The sequence below is a fragment of the Lytechinus variegatus genome, chromosome 11 (assembly GCF_018143015.1).
Source record: "Lytechinus variegatus isolate NC3 chromosome 11, Lvar_3.0, whole genome shotgun sequence".
Lineage (NCBI taxonomy): Eukaryota > Metazoa > Echinodermata > Echinoidea > Temnopleuroida > Toxopneustidae > Lytechinus > Lytechinus variegatus.
Window position 1 is genome coordinate 5,480,699 of NC_054750.1, and position 21,572 is coordinate 5,502,270.

Genomic DNA, 21,572 nt, shown 5'->3' on the forward strand with positions numbered 1-21,572 from the left:
AGCAGTTGTCTCTATCACTCATATAGGGCAACTCCTATAGATAGTTATTGAAAAAAATCATAATTTCGAAAGATAATACTGTCAATGATAAGTTTGGTTAAGATGATGAGAGGGATGGGTGAGAGAGATAGAAGAGCTAGGAGAGGGAGAGAGAAAGGGGGAGAAGAAAAAAGATAGGAAGCTCGGGATCGGAGGGGTGGGGATGCATAGAGGGGCACTCGTGGTGTATGATTTCTGAACTTAGGGCGCAAAAAGTAGTTCAATTTCTAACGTTAAACATATCTGTAACATCAGTTATGTTTCCTTTGTACCCAGCTCCCCCCCCCCCCCATAAATGGGTGGTTGGTTTACACTATCAGACCAGGATTACCCGTGTGCGCGTCAACATCAACAAAAATATAATAAAGGAAATTCACGCTACATAAATCATAAGAATGATTGTCCGATTGACGGGTATATGTTTATCACGATGAATGTATTTGTTACAAGAGGTGGGAATTTCTCCAGCATCACGTTATTTCCATCATATTTATCATTTGGACAGGTGAGCAAACCCTACATCTATTCAAACTGTTCAGTGAAAATAATTATACGATCCAGTCCCGGAAATTGAGGACGATCGACTCCCCCGCCCCACTCGGTCGTGTTCGTTATATTAGAAAGTGCTTAAAATATCCCATTTTCTGGACTAAAATATTTCAACTTCCTCTCTACGCTCACTATTAAGGACTTTTATAATCTAAGGACTATCTTATCAAATCATACAAATTCTAGCTGTTGATATGAATATATATGAAAATGGGAAAAAAGTGTCTCGCATTCTATATTTTGGTGATAAAGATACATTTTGTATTTATCTTGTTTTGAGTCACTTTGCCCCGGGTTTCATCATTTTCGACCAAATTCTCGTGTTTATATTTCTGCATTTATGTTTGATTGTGAGATTACCGGGTATCTATATTTCTGTATTCATACTGCATCAGGAGTTCTTATAGGTTTCATTTTCTGCATTTTAAAAATTATTTTTAACCTTTTCATATTTATCAAATAACTTCGGTTTACCCTTTTGGCTGCCCATACCGCACCTATGGCAGTGAAACTTTTACAGGAATCATTCAAAGAGATAATATATGTTGGGAATAGAATGGAAAATAAGAATAAAATTTAAAAGATGTCACGTTATGAGAAGAATTTTATTATTTACAGAATCACATGTTTATAATGTACGGTAATTAGAATACTTCTCTCTGACGCGTGACTCCCTGTTAGCTTACCATAGTTGTTATCGTGGGGTTTTGCAACAAAGTTGGACGGAGGACGAAAACGACTAAGAAAATGGATGTAAGTTCTATTTGAGCTATATTTACCATGTTTATTGAAGTTATTGGAATGCACTGATAAATCTGGAATGTGTTGAATGCTATTATGATATTGTAGCGTGAGTAAATACGCAGTGTTAGACAATTTATGATTTGTCCCGTGCAATTGGGAGCGCCAGCTCCGCACTTGCGCAGCTGGTCGCCTATAAATGTGATTCCACAGTCCACACGCGCGCTGCGATGCGACAATCTGGCCCTCGAGCTCGCCTCGGCTTGCCGCATCTGCTGGCCTGGCACAGTGCACGGCGGCCACGAGAGGAGCTAACGTGACATAAAACATAGATGATGGTGATGATGTCGATGATGCATGATGATGATGATGATGGTGATGATGGTGATGATAATGATAAGAAATGTATTGATGCAAACATTTAGAAAAAATAAAAAATAGGCCTAGAAGAAAATAATGATTTAATTTGTTGTTCATTTATCAATCAACTGGACATACTTTTACATCTTTTTCAATCAAATTGAATGGGATGATTTCATCAAATTTGAACAGAATTTGTACTCGGAGAAATCCTTTTCATATTTTTAATTTCTTATTTCATAAAAAAACTCTTGAAAATTGTTTTATGAAATATTGAATGCATCGCAGCCTGACAGTGACAGCTAATGTCAACATGTCAACTTATTTCACAAGCTAAGGTACGCCACCGCAGCTACTAGCACAGCTCACACTCACAGTCAATCATCACTGCAATGCAGGCGGGTATGAAATTGCAATAGCGCCATTAAATGTATATACTCTGGCACTGACTGCCACTCACCAAAAATTAGGGCTGAAAATACTAATTTCGCCCTTCAAGTTGCGGGATACGCGCCATATTTCCAGAGGACCTGGTTGCTTAGTTCAGATTTAAAAAGTGGGGTCGCAAAAAAATACGCTAAAACGAAAAAAAATCTGTGATTTTGTTCTGAGTTCATGGACTTTATTTTGTAGCAAATTTAGAATGGTATCTTCAAACACAATAAAATAGATGTCGTGCAGCGTTTTGAAAAATCGTACTGGGGGGATATCAGTGTGTCAGTGAACTGAATACGCATTTTCTGAAGCGCCACACCCGTGATTCTAAAAAGTCCCCTCAGTTACAAATCCGAAAGCGACAATGCATGGAAGTAGATACTGCAGCTGCGCTGGCCTGGTTACTATGCAGGCATGGATGGGAGACTGGATGGGTGCAGACGGGAGCAATTTTTATATTGGGAGTCACTCCATACTTAGCAGTTTTAGGCAGTTTTGAGAGCTATTCAAAAACACACAAGAGCGGAATCACTCGTCACTTCCGTCTATTTTCAACCCTGGATTCTAAACATGATTACGTGTGGAATTAGAATGAGAAACACATACAACATATTTATACAGTTGTCAAAGGTGCTAACACATGGCTAGTCTCTCTTCACCACAAGTTTATATTTTTCTTAAACATTAATCAAGATTGAACTATTTTCATTTTCTCCAGGTCAAGGTCATTAATGCTAAATCTGGCAAGGAGTTGCTGACCCTCCATAATGTAAGTATGTGGGGTTTTTAGAAAATATTTTGTTGGAGTTGGAAAAGCACAGAAAAGAGTGAGGAAAGGAGGTAGTGTAAAGGAATATAGAGAAATAGGTTACAAGGTTTTGAAATAATGCTGCACAATATGCTGAGGATATCAAAATACGATTGTGTGTTAGAAATCATTGAAAGTAGAAGGAAATGAAATTGCAACTATTTTATTGTTCACCTAGCTCCTGGAAATGTTTATTTTAAATAATACAACTTCTTCATCTCATGTATTGTTGTACTGGTGAAGTGCAGTGTGCAAGTGTATGTACATTGTCCAATAATGCCTGAAATTATCAATCAGTCAAATAAAGCTTCTAATGATCTGGACACAAGATGGCGTTACCCCCCCCCCCCCCCTTAAATTCACCCTCTACCATCGCCACTTCCAGTTAAATCCAATATTAGGATATGTTGAAAACAATCAACATAGTACCAACTATCTCACCAGGTGGGTGTTTCATAAAGCTGTTTGTAAAGACTAAAGTTATGAATGACTTTAACGCATGACTTGAACATGTTCTCGGGTCATATCTCAATTACATAGAGATATCACATAGTACAAGAAAGGATCACTAGTCCTTCTTATCTTATGAATAGCTTTATGAAACACCCACCTGGCTCCAAGAATGGAATTCCGGATATTTTCACATTTATTATGGGGGAAACTCTCTACAACACACCAATTTAAAATTGCAAGTCAAATCACAATGGAGAGTTGAGGGGCTTTTGTTGAAAGTTGGTGGACCGGGACAGCATTGGAATCTCTTGACTCTGGACAACAATCTTTTGCAATTGTTCGGCCGGAGCAAATCTTCGGATGATCTACTGTCCCAGTGTCACCAACTTTCGACAAAAGCCTCTCAGCTCTCCATTGTGATTTTAATTGCATTTTAGAAGGAATGGATATTGTAGAGAGTTTTCCCCGGAGTAAATGCGAAAACTGCCCGTTATAAACTTACTTACACAATTAAGAATGTACTTCAGCTGAGGGTTTCCTTGTAGTCAGCTTAATAATAATATCAACATGCTTCAAAATATAGTGCATATCACTGCCAAATGCGATCCTATGTGCTCAATTGGATATTATTACCCTGGATTTAGCCCCGCAGCCTTTTACATGCGGTGGCATTTCAAGGAATAAATTCCTGCCAGGTACCCATTTACCTCACCTTGGTTGAGTGCAACGCAATGTAGATAAATTTCTTGCCACATGAAATTATGCAATGGCTGTTATTTGAACCCACCACCCTCTGTTTCAAAGTGAGTTCTAGACTAATCCACTGAGCCACAATGCTCCACATTTAAAGCTTAGAAATATACCCCACTTTAAATATTCGGAAGTAACAGGACACTGAATGAAATGCAAACTAGTATGCCTGCAGAAATATAATTTACAATCGCTGATTTGTGTTTTTCTTGCCTTTTTCATCTATCATTTTAAAATATTTTGTTCATTTGATAATAGTTTAGGGTATTTACATGAATATTGCATGTCAAGTATCCACCTTGCGTTCAAGGTGCTCCTAATTTTTTTTTTTAATCATTTTGTTTCTTGCCTCTTTCAGCTTAACAAAGGAGTGACCATTGATGATGTCAAGGAGGGTTTCTATCAGAAGAGTGAGTTATTGATTTATTCTGAAGTCCATGATTGCATTTATGATGAAATCCACAGAGATTATGATCACCACTATTAAATGAACAACTTAGTAAAATAAAGATTGATAATGATTTGAGACATTTAAATAAAATATAAAAAGCAATAGAGTTATTTTATCTATAAAAAAAAGTTTCATTAAATGTTCATTCGTATTCATCCTAGATATTATTATACTATAACTTATTATTTTTTTTATTCAGCTTTCAAACAAACAGACATTGACAGAAATACAAACAGAAAAGAGAGGTTAAAAAGTTATCTTCTTGATGAAAAAAAAACCTTTGTCTGTGAGAAGAAATTGATGTTTGATTTTCTGAAAAAGGTTATTTGAAACTTCTTTCAGTTTATTGTTGCATGAGTTTGATGAAATTGAACAAATAATTGTTACTGGTGATTTCAATGGTTAGAGTGCTTTTCCATTTAGAACAATGGTCTTTTCCATTTCTGAGAACCTTTAATTCTGTTTCAAAATTGATCACAAAGGGAAATACCATTTTGTCATAGAAGCTTTACACAGCAAAATTATCAATTCCATTTTGCAAAGGGTGAATTGAATGAATGTTCACATGGAAAGTAAAGAACGAAAGTGGATTCCTGTTTTTATTAACTGGTAAAAAAGAAATCTCTATCCCTAAATGATGAGTAATGTGTCTTCTGGTCCAACTTGACTTGTGTGTTGACTGGAATGAAGTGTTCTTCTAAACTCAGTTGTCCCAATATGAATTTTCAATTCTTCCTATTTAACCCAGGTCCATATGAATATTTTTACTGTATTTTCAGGGTTTTTTTTTGGGGGGGATGGGCTGTTTTCAATAATTCTCATTTAATCTATTATTTTGGGAAATGTGTTTGTTTTACAGATAGGAAGTTTTACCCTGATAGACAGTCATTCAGGACAGAGCCAAGTAAGTCTTTACAAATGATTATGTAAGGGTTGAATTTTGCCTTGTTTAATGTAATTGTTTATTTCACCGTTTGCTTTCCATAGTTCTCTTCACTTCCCATTTCTTTACCATTGTTACACACCTGTTTCTCTCATTCCTTAGTTTCTACATCACATCATTCTATTGCCATTCCAACTCCATACAGCTTCACATGTTTCTTTTGTCCTTTTCTCATTCTCATTCAGAACATTCTTCTTCATTCATATCATCCTATCTCATCCTCATTGGTTCACCTTTCACCCTTGGTTCTTCCACTTTTCTGGGTTCTTCCATTCTTTCTTTCTCTATTGGTTGAATTTATCATGTGACACTATTTTTGAATATATAACTTGTAAAGGCAATGCCTAGTGTGGTCTGGATTTCAGGCCAATGAATCAGAGCATCACTGGACTTCATTTTGGTCGACATCTTTATTTTGAGTTTAGTTCAATATAATATAATTTGAGTTTGCTCGTTTATGACTGATTTTGTGAGATGGATCTTAAAATAAAAGTAGTTCATATAAAGTGAGATTGGAAAGAACTTTGATACAAAAACTTGACAAATGATAATCAAAGGAAGTAATAGCATACATTGCACAGTCACAAAACTTCCAAGAAATAATCTCTCTTCATGTTTTTAACCCTAACAACCTGTAATATTGCAGTCAGATCAAACGGGTCATATCCCTGAAGAAGACTGAAGTGTTCAGTCAAAAATTTGGAGGTAGATCAGTTTTACACATTCCAATTTGCGTTTGGATCTAAAGTTTTATTTTGTGGATGTTTCACTAGTGAAGTTTGACTCTCATTTGATGATGCATCTGTATCATATTTTGAATTATATTTCAAAGAATACACACTTGTAATTATAACTAAATTTCTAATTACTTATTCAGAGGCGTTTGTTATGAATAACATTCAAAAGGTGTTATTCAAGCAACATATGTTTCGAAAATGTGCGAGTTAATTACCAGTACTATTCAATGTAAAGAATGGTTGGAAAATAGAGGTAGGATGTACATGTACAGAAAGGTTGATTATTTTATTTTTTTCACTAATCTAACCATCTAACCTTGTTTTCTTTAAAGGAGAAATATATTGATTATGAATGTGGTCTTATTATATATCAATGGAAAGGTAATGATGTGGGGATCATCAGTGGGTCATTCAAAAATACCGAAAATAATACAAAAAGGTGAAAATCGCCGATTAAAAAACGCTAAAATGCCCCTCCGAAATATGCCTCGCATCGGTCTCTGAATTGACTGGAATTTGATGACGTCACTGTCTGTACGAGAGGCGTGATTGGCTCTCCCACGTGAAGCTCCACTTGCATGCAAAACCTGTTGCGTGGGTACTTTTTCTCCACACTGTCACTGAATACTTCTATCACGAAATGAAAGAAAACCCAGAATTTTATCTAGATTTGGATTTTCAAATTGATGATTTTAAAGATGAAGAGAATGATGATGAAGTGAACAACACAGTGAGGTAGTTGGAGGTAAATAATGGGGGAACAATGCTGATGATTATGATGAAAATTCAACTTGCCTGACGATCACAAGTAAAGTCATGTACATGCCGATTCGCTACCAACTCATGAAGCTGCTGCTACAAGTGGTAGCTATACGTACACCGCGCGGGCCCAATTTAATCCATGAAAATGAATAACCACATCCAGAGAGAGTCTATAGAGTCTATCATAAGAAGGAAAATAATGATATAACTGTACTTACAAACAAGTGAATAATCCGAATTAACCTGAAAGCAAATCAACTCAACGAATAGCAGCAGACGATATGCACCGACGATAAACTTCATGTGGCTGGGATAGATTGTCACTCGTTCTGTTTGTAATTTGTAACTCATTAATTTGACAAAATTACGAAACTCGGGGAATTATTTATATCTATAAAAATATAGTAACATCTCTTATTATTTTTTGTATTACGATAAAACCTCTTTTGAAGGAAAACGTTGAGATAAACTAAAATTACTTTTAAATCCCCCCCAACATGCGTAGCTTGTATGTCATTGCAAACAAACCATCGCAAACATGCACGTATTCCTTTCCTTGCTGATTGAGAGCTGTGCAACACGTGCATAGATCTATTCTCTCAGTCTCAGCCAAGGCGAGCAAACAATACGGCATGTGTTGTTGTGATGGTTTGTTTACGATCACATAATGCTACGCATGATGGGATGATCTTTTACATCTAATTTTAATTTACCTCAACGTTTTCCTTTAAAACAGGTTTTATCGTAATTCAAAAAATGATAAGAGATGTTACTATATTTTTATATAGAATAATAATTCCCCGAGTTTCGTAATTTTGTCAAATTAATGAGATAAAAGTTACATCTAACAGAACGAGTGACAATCTATCCAGCCACATGAAGTTTATCGTCAGTGCATATGCCATATCGATATTCGTTGAGTTGATTTGCCTTCAGGTTCGGATTATTCACTTGTTTGTAAGTACAGTTATATCATTTTCCTTCTTATGATAGACTGTCTGGATGTGGTTATTCATGTTCAGCATGAATTCAATTTGGCCCGCGCGGTGTAGCTAGCACTTCCAGCAGCATGAATTGGTAGCGAATCGGTATTTACATGACTTTACTTGTGATTGTGTTGCAAGTTGAATTTTCATCATCATCATCATCGGCGTAATTCCCCCAATTTACCTCCAACTACCTCACTGTGTTGTTTCACTTCATCATCATTCTCTTCATCTCAAAATCATCAATTTGAAAATCCAAATCTAGATAAAATTCTGGGTTTTCTTTCGATCATTTCGGGATCGAAGTATTCAGTGACAATGTGGAGAAAATGTACCCTTGCAACAGGTTTTGCATGCAAGTGGAGCTTCACGTGGGAGAGCCAATCACGCCTCTCGTACAGACAGTGACGTCATAAAAAATCCCCAATTTCGCGGACGTAATTCTGCGTGTTTGAAGCATTCAGAGAGAGAACTTTAAACTATCAATTAACTGAGTTTCATCCGTCTCCATGATAAATGATGTACACCATCGTGTTCTCCTTATTTTCTCCTTTATTGTGATATATGATTCTCCAGTTTTACGATTTTCAATATATTTCTACTTTAAACCTGAATTCAGAGGGTAAATCTTTGAAGGGAGATGCAACTTTAGGATCCCTGGGTATCACTCATGGTGATAGTCTTTACTTCAAGGATCTAGGCCCTCAGGTTGGATGGACTACGGTGAGTATACAACCATGAAAAGGTTTCCAAATGAGTTTGGTGTTTTATATACACCATAAAAGGGGTTTACAAATAAGTGTTTCATGATTTGTGTTACACACATCTTTACGCATTAGTGATCCTGACCTATTTGAAATCTGTGTATCGATATTATTGTTTGTTGGGTTGCAAGGCCCCCGAAGTATTGGAATACTAAAACCTCTGATGCTTTTTTTTTTCTTTTTTAATCAAACCAAGTAAAAGAAGTGAATTGGTAAATAAATTGAAATAAATGTAAATGTCTCTTGCGGTAATTATCTCAAAATGGGTCCAAACATAATAAAATTAGATGGCTACTAAGCTTTATCTGCCAGAAGGTTTTCGCAGAAAATGTGCAATTGGCTAATAGAAATGAGCAACATATATAAGCATGGCATTCAAGCTTTGTGTAGGGTCTTTTTTAAAAGCAAAAAGAACACACTGTCCCACATATTTATACATGTGTGTTGGCAATCTTTGGGGTAATTGTCTTTTAACTTCAATTTCATTATTTTACCATTTGAGGTATATGTTAATGTACCAGATCCCAATGAACCTTGATTAATAGATGATTACTGCAACTACGTTGTTAATATTCAAGTTCATTCCGTTCACCATAAATTGATGCTACATATACATTTCTGTTTCTGTTTATCCATGTTTTTGTAAATGTTGTTACAACCGATAATGTCGCACCAACGCATAATGTTGCAGCAACGCATAATGTCGCAATCTGCGACATTATGCCAAGAGCGTCCGACGCATAATGTCGCAGTCAACGCATAATGTCGTAGTTTTTCTAACGCATAATGTCACATGTCGCAACGCATAATGTCGCAGCAAATCGTTAACGCATAATGTCACATGTCGCAACGCATAATGTCACAGCGGTATTTTCTTCAGGACTTGAGCTACAGATAAGATATAAAACATGCTTTTACTTAGTATTTTGAGACACGAATAAGAGAATGAAATTATTTTGAAATCAGGATTACTCTTTGTATGGATATTTGTCGCTTTATTGCCATTTCGTCTACTGCCTTTTCCCCACTATCGCATGGTCTGATATCATTTCGTCTACCATTAGTTAGTCAACTATCAACATAGTCCAATAACCATTTCGTCTAATTACCATCTCGTCTAATAGCCAGTTGGTTTAATAGCCGTTGTGTTTATTATCATTTAGTCTAATTGTATTTTTTTCAGTTGGTCCAATATCCATTTTGTCCAATATCATTACGTCTATTACCTTTTGGTCTAATAGCCAATTGGTCTAATAACCACTTGGTGTACTCTCATTTTCGTCCATGTTCCATTTGGTCTAACTTCAGTTGGTTCGCTATCACTTTGTCTAAATCCATTTCGGCTAATACTCATTTGGTATCGTTGCCACGGGTCCAATCACCAATAGGTCCAATCATTGGTTCTAGGACAATTACCCCACGGACAATCACCCTTCCGGACAACTAATCCCTGACAATTTTAGCCACCCGAGGACAATTACCCCCTGAGGACAATTACCCCCCGAGGACAATTACCCCCTGAGGACAATTACACCCCGGACAATTACCCCCCTAGACAATTACTCCCGGACAACTGCCCCCTGTAGTACTACCCCGAGGACGATTACCCCCTGAGGACAATTACACTCCGGATAACTACCCCCTAGGGCAATTTCCCCCCGGACAATTACCCCCTGGACAACTACCCCCGATGACAATTACCCCCGGACAACTACCCCCGGACAATTACCCCTTTGGACAATCCCCCCCCCGAGGACAATTACCCCCGGATAATAACCCCAGAGGACAATTACCAACGGAAACAATTACCCTGCCCCGGGGACAAAGAGAGTGCACAGAGTTAGGGCCTAAATAGTAAAATTACAAGGCGTTCTTGTGTATGTTATCTTTGCATATTTTTTTTGCTTACTGTATTAAAACTAAAGCCACATCTTAATCTGGAATGTGCACAAATTGTTTCATAATTCTTAGCTTCTTGTTAGATGAATTGTTTTAAAATAACAGATTTATAGGTTCTTCTTGTCAATAGTAGTGTTGATGGTTTGCGTTACCGACTTTCAATATTTCTACCCGTGAAGGTGTCTTTTTAATGTTTTATCTATTTTCCTGATTTTTTCCTGGAATTAAACCCCAAATAAATCAAGAAAAATCAGATCAGTTGGAATCAGAGAAATTAGGCATTTGTGATTATTATGTCTAATGGTGTCTTTTCATGAATGTTCAATTGTTGTATGAAAACTTTACACATTTTCTGATGTACATGTGCGTAGCTATATAGCGCAAGCCCCCACCCCCATTTTTCATGATGCAGAAGGCATTGCTAAACAAAAAAAGAAAAAAGGCGGAAAAGGGAGAAAAAATGAAAAGGAAGAAAATGAGAGAGGGGGAGCGAGAAAAAGGGAGAGAGAGCGATATAAGAGAGAAAGTTATTAACATAAGATAAAGTAGAAAATATATTGAAAACCTGTGCCACCGACCCAGACCATTATAATGGATCACGCCCGGGGGGGGGGAACTCAGTATATAATAATGTGCAGCGGAGGGGACCCCCAATTTGACACTCATATTTCCGTTCCAAGGCATAGCATCTTTGTCTTATTGAGAAAAAGAACAAATAAAGCCGCTCCAAGGCAAAACATTTTCTTCTTATCGAGAAAAAAGAAGAAAGAAATCCGCTCCAAAGCTTGTCATATTTTTCGTTACGCCGTTCCGGTTACATTGATCTGCTACAATGAGCTGCAGTTTTGGTGAAATGCGGCCGCAGAGCGCTGTCCGACCATCACCTCTGCGCGAGCGCACCCGGCGGACGTGCCGCCGGGCGAGCTACATCATGCACGCATGTCCGTTCCACAGGGATGCATCAGCACTGACACGCTAGCGATCCGTTCCAAGGACCCCGTTTTTTGTCTCGCCCGCGGCACACCCTTATACCACTTTTTTGGTCGAGTGTCCCCTCCCCCCCTGGTGTCACGCTTGATTCGATGCCAGAGAGAAGGTGGGGGGGGGGGGATTTTCCGGGGGTAATTGTTTGGCGGTAACTGTCTGGGGAATCATTGTCCTCGGGGGCATTTGCTAGGGGGGTAATTGTCTGTGAAGTAATTGTCCAGGGGATGATTGTCCGGGGGTAATTGTCCTCGGGGGTAATTGTCCGGGGGGGGGTAATTGTCCTCGGAGGCTAAATGTTAAGAGGTGGTTGTCCGGAAGGTGATTTTCTGGGGGGTAATTGTCCTAGAACCGGTGATAGGACCTAATGGTGATTGGACCCATGGCAACTATACCAAATGATTGTTAGCCGAAATGGGTTTAGACAAAGTGATAGCGAACCAACTGAAGTTAGACCAAATGGAACATGGACGAAAATGAGAGTACACCAAGTGGTTATTAGACCAATTGGCCATTAGACCAAAAGGTAATAGACGTAATGATATTGGACAAAATGGATATTGGACCAACTGAAAAAAAATACAATTAGACTAAATGATAATAAACACAACGGCTATTAGACCAACTGGCTATTAGACGAGATGGTAATTAGACTAAATGGTTATTGGACTATGTTGATAGTTGACTAACTAATGGTAGACGAAATGATATCAGACCATGCGACTGAGGAAAAGGCAGTAGACGAAATGGCAATAAAGCGACAAATATCCATACAAAGAGTAATCCTGATTTCAAAATAATTTCATTCTCTTATTCGTGTCTCAACATACTAAGTAAAAGCATGTTTTATATCTTATCTGTAGCTCAAGTCCTGAAGAAAATACCGCTGTGACATTATGCGTTGCGACATGTGACATTATGCGTTAACGATTTGCTGCGACATTATGCGTTGCGACATGTGACATTATGCGTTAGAAAAACTACGACATTATGCGTTGACTGCGACATTATGCGTCGGACGCTCTTGGCATAATGTCGCAGATTGCGACATTATGCGTTGCTGCGACATTATGCGTTGGTGCGACATTATCGGTTCATGAGTAACAAATGTGATGATGTGTACTATGTATTGTTTGCATATTAATAAGGCTCTAATATATATGCACATGATATGCATAATGCCAACAAAACAAATGTAATGTTGCTGAAATAACATAAGAGCCAATGTAGACAACAGATATAGTGAAATCAAGTCTCGACTCTTTGAGTTCCGTTTAATGTCTGATTCAATGTTGTACATTTAGGTGTGGCTCGCTCAAGCACGATAGTCAATTCAATAGCTCAACTTAAACTTGTAAGATTACAATGTATGCAGTAAATAACCAGGTGGTGACCTGAATATCTTAATTGTTCATGCACAACATTACTTTGAATAAACTATAGTTGCATCAATGATTGTATACACAACAACAAATTTCCATTTGGACAAATAAATTTAATCTGAATGGTAATATTCCTGCTTGTTTTGAAGGTGTTTCTGACGGAATATTCAGGTCCTCTCTTTGTCTATCTCCTGTTTTACTTGAGACCTTCAATCATCTATGGATCTGATGCATCACAGCCTCGTACTCTTGTGGCAAAGTAAGTAGCCGATATCTGTTTAAGTGACATGACATTTGCTCCTGCGACAATTGCTCGGGGCATTATTTCATCTATAGTGCTAGGGTTACAGTAGGTTTTTATTTTAGGTTTAGTCTTTAGCAGGATAGGGTATAGTGCTTAATCCAGGGTTGAAGTTGGTGATTCCGTTAGCGTATGGAGTTCACAGCAGAGCAAATGTCATGGAACTATTTTTTTTTCAATTCAATTGAATTCAATTTTATTTCCACATCTGATTAAAAACACAAGTACAAATTCATATGCAAATAGATATATGCAATAAAAAAACATTAAAATGAAACATATTCAGTTCGGAATCATAATGTGGTGGGAATTGACAAAGGCCTATCGGTTATTCCCAAAGGTAATAAAAAATTTACATAAAATGTTTCTTAAATATATACAAAGTAAAACACAAAACAATAGAAAAAGTAGGAAAAAAAGAAGAGAAAAAAATAGAAAAATCTAAATTAAAATCTCCGATTAGGACACATTCTTTGTTTTCTTTAGATATTTTATGAAGTAGTACTTCCAGTTCACTTAAAAAACATGGCACTGATTGAGTAGGTGGTCTATCACACACAGCAAAGATAGTACTTGAATATGTAGTATAAACTTCTATGAAGAGAATCTCAATAATGTCATGAAAAAAATCAAGTTCTAAACGTCTTCTGAATTTCAATCCAGTTTTTAAATAAAAACCTACTCCACCACCATGTCTGTCATTTCTCCCTTTTCCGACAAATTGATAACCATCAATTTGAACATATTCCTCATTTTTTAACCAGGTTTCCGATACTGCTATTATAGAAAATGAGCATTTGGTTTCAGATATTACATATTCAAGACTGTCAATATTCTTAGTCAAACTTCTACAGTTAAAATGAGCAATGGTTAAGAACTTATCCACACAATTTGTATTTGAAATTTCTTTATTGTATTCAGGTAAAGTATAGTAATGAGTATTTGGACCAAAATCATCTTCTAGAGCCCGTAATGAATCTAAGTGATCTTCACAAGCTAGACAAGTTAGATTATTTATATTAGAAATTTGCCTTTCACAAACCACACAAGCAAAATTATGTGACATTAACTAACACAAAGGGTACAATGATAAAATAAATGAGTAAATACAACTAATCAAACGAGATAAAAAGGTGACAATGAGTTCACAACAACGTTTGCAACCAGAGACATATATCATTGATTTATTCAAAGTCATGATCGGCAGAAGGGTCAGGACCCTCATAATAAGGATCATAGAGATCGGAGATCAAGCTCACTTCCGATGAGTTTAGTTACTTTTTTCCCACCGCTAGCTTTCACTAGAGCTATTATTTTCCCATCGTGTGTCCAGGCGGACTCTACATTGGACGACTGGTAGGTTTTCTTGTACAGACTAGCGTTCCGGGGAGTTAGATCCTCTTGTATCGTTACTCCTGTGTTTTTCAACATTTTGCGTGCTTTGATGACTTTTTCGCGTTTTCGATAGCTCCGAAATTTGACAATCAAAAACCGCGGATGCTGTCCAGTGCACTTCCCAATGCGATGAGAACGATCAATGTCATCACGCGTTACGGACACATGAAGTTTTGTATTGCTGATATCGCAGATCAGCTGATCCTTGTTTTAATTTGCATTCTCCTTTACACCAAAGATACGCAACGATGAGCGTCTTGAGTACTGGTCCAGATTATTTGTTGCCATCTCTAAGTCCTGAAGTTTGTTTTCATTCTTTTGATTGATTGATTGATTGATTGATTGGCCGATATGGCCTTTTATTTGCACCCAAGATAAAATCACACATTTAACATGATAAAACAATATTTACAAATATTATAATTCTTCCTCTACCTTCTTTAATCTTTGTTCCTTATTTTCTACAGTTACTGCCAGGTCATGTATCTTGCTTTCATTCATCTCAATCATTTGTTATAATTTCCCAAATGTTTGTTCAGCAATTTCCATTGCAATAGATTCAGCGATTTCTTCGATCTGTTGTAAGAATCTATCTGACTGAAACAGTTCAATGATGATGTCACTCACATTTGTTGTGCCGACAGAATTGGAACGGGTTGAAGGCATTGCAAGGGAGTGATTGGAAGAATGGACAAACAGTTGGCAAGAAACTATTTGGTTTAGGGATTCGATGAACAGCAACAGTGTTAGGTCTGGATTTGTATATTGACACAGTCCATGCTTTGAAATGTTAATCAATTCGAAAAGTAATATGTGACGTGGTATAAGAAGTTTGAAAGTCTGCAGAAGGCGAATACATGTACTTATAGCTTATGATGTTTCACTAACACAGATATGCAGCGATGGGACTGTGTCAATAATCCAGCACAGTAGGTCCCTCGAAGCAGAAACAATTCAGCGGTTCATCAATAAAAATGTTGTCTAGTGTTGCGTACATAGATCTTGTTGAACTGCTTTCCTTGAGCGGCGGTGCCCCTTTCTAGTTCTCTCCGAGCATCTACCTCCTCTCACTACTCGTTGTTTTAAGCGAACTAACGGACGGATCTCGGCATCATTATGCTGCTTCAAATGCGGCTCACATATCGAGCTCTTATGCTTCGTTCGAAGCTTACACCTCGTACTCTGTGAATCAGTCCAAAAGTGACAAAAGTGATCTCTCGCAAATCAATCCAAATTCTCTCGCAAATCAATCTCTGTGAATCAATCCAAAATCCGATAACGTGACATAAATGTATTTGTTCATGTAATACTCTTGAATTGATCGTATGGAATTGAACTTCTAACCAAATCTTACTCTCTAGGATACATCTAATTGATTAGTTAAGCATGCCTAAAATTGAAGGTAGTTACCCCCTCTCCTCTTCCTCTTTCTGTGACTAGTCTATTTTGTTATGCTGCTAATTTAGAGCAGTCCATGCATTAGAGACATTACACATCTATGTACTCAAGAAGATCAAACATTTTGACTGAACAACTATTGGGAACTCATGATAGAAACATGTAGTATGTAGGGTATTCTATGTTGCTTTAACTGACATTTCATTTCCAATGTACATGTAATGTTCGCTGCATGACATAACATCCTTCAGGAAAACATGTCCCTTTTGGTTTAACCAGACTCTTTCTTGATTGTTCATATTGGCATACTAAAGAAAACTAGCCTTTATGTCTATAGGCTTGTAAAATAAGTAACCCTCATAACACTTTTCCTTTGATAAAATCTATTCAAATACGAATTTAGAGAATAATTGTTATATTTTGACACCTCATGTGCATAAAACTTTTCTTATCCCCAAAAATCGTAAGGGGAACAGGCCTTTGCTCACGACAGGGCCTACCCTGTGGAATCTGCATCCAATAACAATCCAGACATCAGGGACAACCTGAAGATGTACCTTTACATAAGAGTGCCTTTTGAGAGACAAACATTTAAGCATTCATCATTAAAGTTTTTAACCTGCAACATATTTTTTCCTGTAATTTGGTCTTAAGTGCCTTGAGCAGCTAATCCAGATGAATATTGTGCTGTATAAATCTTATTTATACTAATCATTAGTATTATGATGATTGTCATCTATATCATGTAGCCTTGCTATGGGATGTTGGACCCTTCACTACGCCAAGAGACTTCTTGAGACGGTCTTTGTTCATCGCTTCTCTCACGCCACTATGCCTATCACCAATATTTTCAAGGTATGACATTGTTGGTCTTGTTGCTTTCATACCATCGTGTGGTTTTAGACATCCCATAAAAATGTGGTTTAATTACATTTAATTATACGTTATAGGATGTTCAATGGGAAAGACTAATGATAGATTTGAAAATCATGGTTCAACCTTATTCAGAATTCACAACCACTTCAGATAATATATTATATTGCATGTTTTTGCTTTTATTCCCTTGAAGCAATAGGAAATATCTATTTATAGTGCTAATATTGGAATCACTTTCTCCATCCATTTGACTTTTGGTCAAATTATGAAATAAAAAGAACTCATATTAACTGTACTCCTAATTTCTACAGCCAGATGCTTAAGAATCAATCATCAGACTATTCTTGTGATTTTTTGCAGACTTTAATTTCCATTCCCCCCCAACTCTCTGCCAAGAGCCTCCAGGATCTGAAAGACATACTACTTTTAAGCTACACATATCAACCATATGTAGCGTAAAATAAACACTTTAAATTGCAAGAAGTTATATTGTGTTACTAAATGCTTTTTCAATGTGTTATTCTAGGATTAACACGATTATACTTATATATAACAATGCGCTAACAGATGCTCTGTTACAACCACTTAGTGTGGCAGCAATGCTTTAATGCATTACTTGAACATTGAAATAAATGTTTTGACTTCACAATCCAAAAGATGTGACTGGGCTTACTGTTAGCACTCTGTTAGGCTAACAACGTTTCTGTGTGGCCGACACTGATAACTTGAATTAAAATTTGTTTTTTTAGAATTCTATATACTACTGGGGTTTTGCAGCCTTTGTTGCTTACTTCATGAACCACCCATTGTACACACCACCTAGTAAGTAAAGAGATGTCAAATCCTATAATAAAATTGAGATATGCATTGTACAGTGTAATTATACAGTGGATTCTACATGCTGAACTTCTGATAGATGTAAAAAATCTGATAGCAAATAAGAAATTTTAAGTTTGTTATAGAATGTCAAATTTTGAATCGGAAGTCATTAGAAATAGAAATGGTATAGGAGATTGTGTCAATTCTATTGGTGGAAATGCATCAAATACCAATATCAAAAATCTTCTATTTTAAAGCAAAGTATCAATTTTTATTCATTTTATACTGATGATCTTGCTCCTAATTTGATACATTGAGCTGTTGAATAAAGATTTATACTTTTTATCAGCATTAAAATGTGAATCACAAATGTACAAAACTTTTTTTTATCATATTCTCATTTAATTAAACCTTTGTTCTTTTCAGCTTTTGGAGATGGTCAAGTCTACTTTGGGCTCTTTATGTTCTTGGTGAGTGTTTGGTTTATGAAGTTATGAAGATAAGCAAGACGATGATGATGATGATGATGGTGGTGGTGGTGGTGGTGGTGGTGGTGATGATGATGGTGGTGATAATGATGATGATGATAATAGTCCAATTTAATGAAAATCTGATGAGATGATAACGTCAACTTGGACATTGGGGATTTTAATGATGATGTTAATGATAGTTCAATTTACTGAAAGTCTGATGAGATACTCAACTCTGTGAATGAATTAGTTGTTGTATTTTTCCTATTCAAAACTTATTTCCATTCACTTTACTTACAGCTATGCGAATATGGCAACTTCTGCATCCACATTGCCCTGCGTGACCTTCGACCCCCTGGCACCAGGGAACGACGTATCCCGTACCCAACTGGTAACCCGATGACCCAGATGTTCCGGTTCGTCAGCTGTCCTAACTACACCTACGAGACACTAGCATGGATCAGTTTTGCTATCATGACACAGTGTCTACCAGGTAAGATCCAGGCAAAAAAAATAATGCTCTATTTTTGGGTTCTATTTTTCACAACTTGCTGCTTAAATCTTCAACATTGTATTTGCTTTAATATTGCACTGATTGAGGATTTTCCTTGGCGCTGTTGCATTAAATTTACTATTATGGTAATACTGCCATCCTGTGGTATCTTTCATGGAATCCTAGATTTTGATTGGCTGATGAGCATTGTTGCCAAGTTACCATTGGATGGCAAAGTGACCATAATAGTAACTATGCTATGGTGACCAGGGCTGTTTTTACCATACTTTCTATCATTATCCACGAACTCACCTGTCACTGTTTAACTTTGCAACCCCTCCCTCAGCAACACCGGTATCACTCTACGATGCACTGATGTGTTGTTGGAAGGGCGCGCGGTGGTGAAAGAGGAAGTGACGAGGGATGTAGGTCACAAGGTGGCCCCTGACGGGTTGCACGCTGTACGTGCCAGGAGCGTGCATAAATTATGTGGGAGATCTTTGTGTTGTTGAGGGTGGGGTGAATAGTAATGTTTAACAGGGACAGGTGAGTATGCCTCATTCGTAAATAAGACACTCACTGACTGAGTGTCGTTTTCAGGGGACAAACTCGCCCCCGAGCCCCCATGTGATTTGTTGTCCTTGGTAAGATCTAGGGAACATTTCAGGAAACAAGTTGTCAGTGATTTTCACTGATAACTGTTATGAGCTACTAAAATCCTTGCATCTGATTGGCTCAAACCAGATTAGAAAGTGATAAAATCACTATTTGCTGGTGGCAACACTCCCCGGTGTGTGGTATTTGTGAGTGCTGTTTCCTAATTCTGCTTGTAATTTATGCACAACTTGACGCATGACTGGTGATCATTTCTTTTGCGTAACGATATACCCCAATTTTTCCCAGTTAAATGGGAGCGAGTGTAAAAAAGGCTGCAGAACGTTGTGGCCCAGTGGATTAGTATCCACACTTTGAAACATAAGGTTGTGGGTTTGAATCCCAGCCATTTCCTTCAGCAAGAAATTGATCCACATTGTGCTGCACTCGACCCAGGTGAAGTGAATTGTACCTGGCAGGAATTTATTTTTTGAAATGCCACCGCGTTGTAAATAACAGCTGCCTGGCTAAAGCCGGTAATGATATTCAAGTCCTTTAGAAGCGCATAGAGATGTTATATCATAATGTGATTTGCATTGTACAAGAATGATCATTATTATCATCATAATCATCGTTATCATCATCACTGTCATCATCATCGTCATCATTGTCATCATCATTAACATCGTCATCATCATCAATCATTGATTCTTTCCTTCTGTTTTCTCGTAGTACTTCTATTCTGCCTGACAGTTTTGAAGTGTAGCCCTGTAATGAGCATGAAAGCCTTATCAATCAATGTTTCTTTCCTTCTCTTTCTTGCAGTACTTCTATTCTGCCTGGCTGGGTTTGGTCAGATGGCTATCTGGGCTGGTGGAAAGCATCGTAACTACAAGAAAGAATTCAAGGAATATCCAAGGGGACGGAAAACCATTCTTCCATTCCTTCTCTAAGCTCCTCCCCCTCTCCCATTACCCCCTTCTTTCTCTCAAATACCATTTTGAATCATTCAAATTATCAATGACTGTGTTGAGTTTCAGGTACTACACTGTATACATAATTTGAGATCTTTTTTCGAATGTGTCAGGCATGTTGGGTTGTTTGGGTTTTTTTTACTGATTTAATGACAAAGATCAATGCCAGATTGAAAAAAAATTATTATTTCAATCAAATTGAATGATCAAGTTTATAGTTTGCCTTTGAAAATTGTTTTTCATGGGAGATTTGCTTTCTGAATTGATGAAAATCAGTATTGCAAGAAATGTAAAACAGACCTTCATGTATGGGTGTTAGATAATTTTGATATAACTCATTTTCAAGAAAATAGTTGTCATGATAAAATCTAATTTTGATTGAGAAATTGCAGGAAAGATTTAAATGGCATTCCATTTTGCAGATGAAATTAATTTATCATTTATGTCTTCTCCATGATAGATAATTATGTAATATGGAAGTAATTTTGAATCATTTTCAGTACAAAACCAAATCATTTTTGCTGTTGAAAGGATTAATATGAAAAGCATGTAGTATTACCAGGAAGTATTAAAACAGTTTTTTTAAAAGAAAAATGGTATTGAAAATATCCTTATCATCCTCATTTAATTGTTGCCAAATTGATTTATGTTGGAAGTATTCAGTATTTTATTATTAATTTATTGATACCTTTCTCATATCTTCATTACACAGTGTTATTGAGATAGACATTTTTTTCCCTTTAGATTCCTTTTTAATGATTTATCATATTTTGAAGGGGAAATGCATGGATATATTTTTACTACATAATGCTATTGAGAAGGGCATTTTGTGTAATTTTCTTTCCTTTTTTATGATTTATCATATTGGATATATTTAAATTTGATGGGGAAAATGCTTGGATATGTGTTCATTACACATTTGTACCAAGGACATTTTGTGCCACTGTTTTTTTTTTTTTAAGATTCTTCATGGCGGATATATTGAAATTTGAAGGGGGAAAATGCTTGGATGTTTGGTATTGATAAAGTGTATTATTCATTACACATGAAGTTCCTGGATATGATTTTATGAATTCCATATCAGTTTAAATGATATTTACTTGCAGCATATATAATTTTGTTAGTGCAACATTTGCAAAATGAATATTACTACACATATCTATGCATGTGATGATTGAATGTGTGTACATATATGATAACATTTTTTAC

At 36.7% G+C, this 21,572-nt stretch overlaps 1 protein-coding gene across 1 annotated transcript; it reads left to right on the forward strand.

The window, feature by feature from the left end:
• Positions 1-1,260: 1,260 nt before the first annotated feature.
• LOC121423915 (very-long-chain enoyl-CoA reductase-like) lies at positions 1,261-20,946 on the forward strand. Its single transcript, XM_041619464.1, has 11 exons — positions 1,261-1,341; positions 2,843-2,893; positions 4,494-4,545; positions 5,446-5,490; positions 8,634-8,737; positions 13,193-13,302; positions 16,887-16,992; positions 17,763-17,835; positions 18,259-18,302; positions 18,603-18,795; positions 20,215-20,946. The coding sequence occupies exons 1-11, from the start codon at positions 1,336-1,338 to the stop codon at positions 20,340-20,342; spliced, it is 912 nt and encodes a 303-aa protein (XP_041475398.1). The 5' UTR covers positions 1,261-1,335; the 3' UTR covers positions 20,343-20,946.
• Positions 20,947-21,572: the final 626 nt, after the last annotated feature.

Bases quoted from the DNA above. Each gene is read 5' to 3' on its own strand.
- LOC121423915 (XM_041619464.1), top strand. The intron at 5,491-8,633 runs GTAAGTCTTTAC...ACCTGAATTCAG, and splicing joins GTCATTCAGGACAGAGCCAA to AGGGTAAATCTTTGAAGGGA. The intron at 18,796-20,214 runs GTAAGATCCAGG...TCTTTCTTGCAG, and splicing joins CATGACACAGTGTCTACCAG to TACTTCTATTCTGCCTGGCT.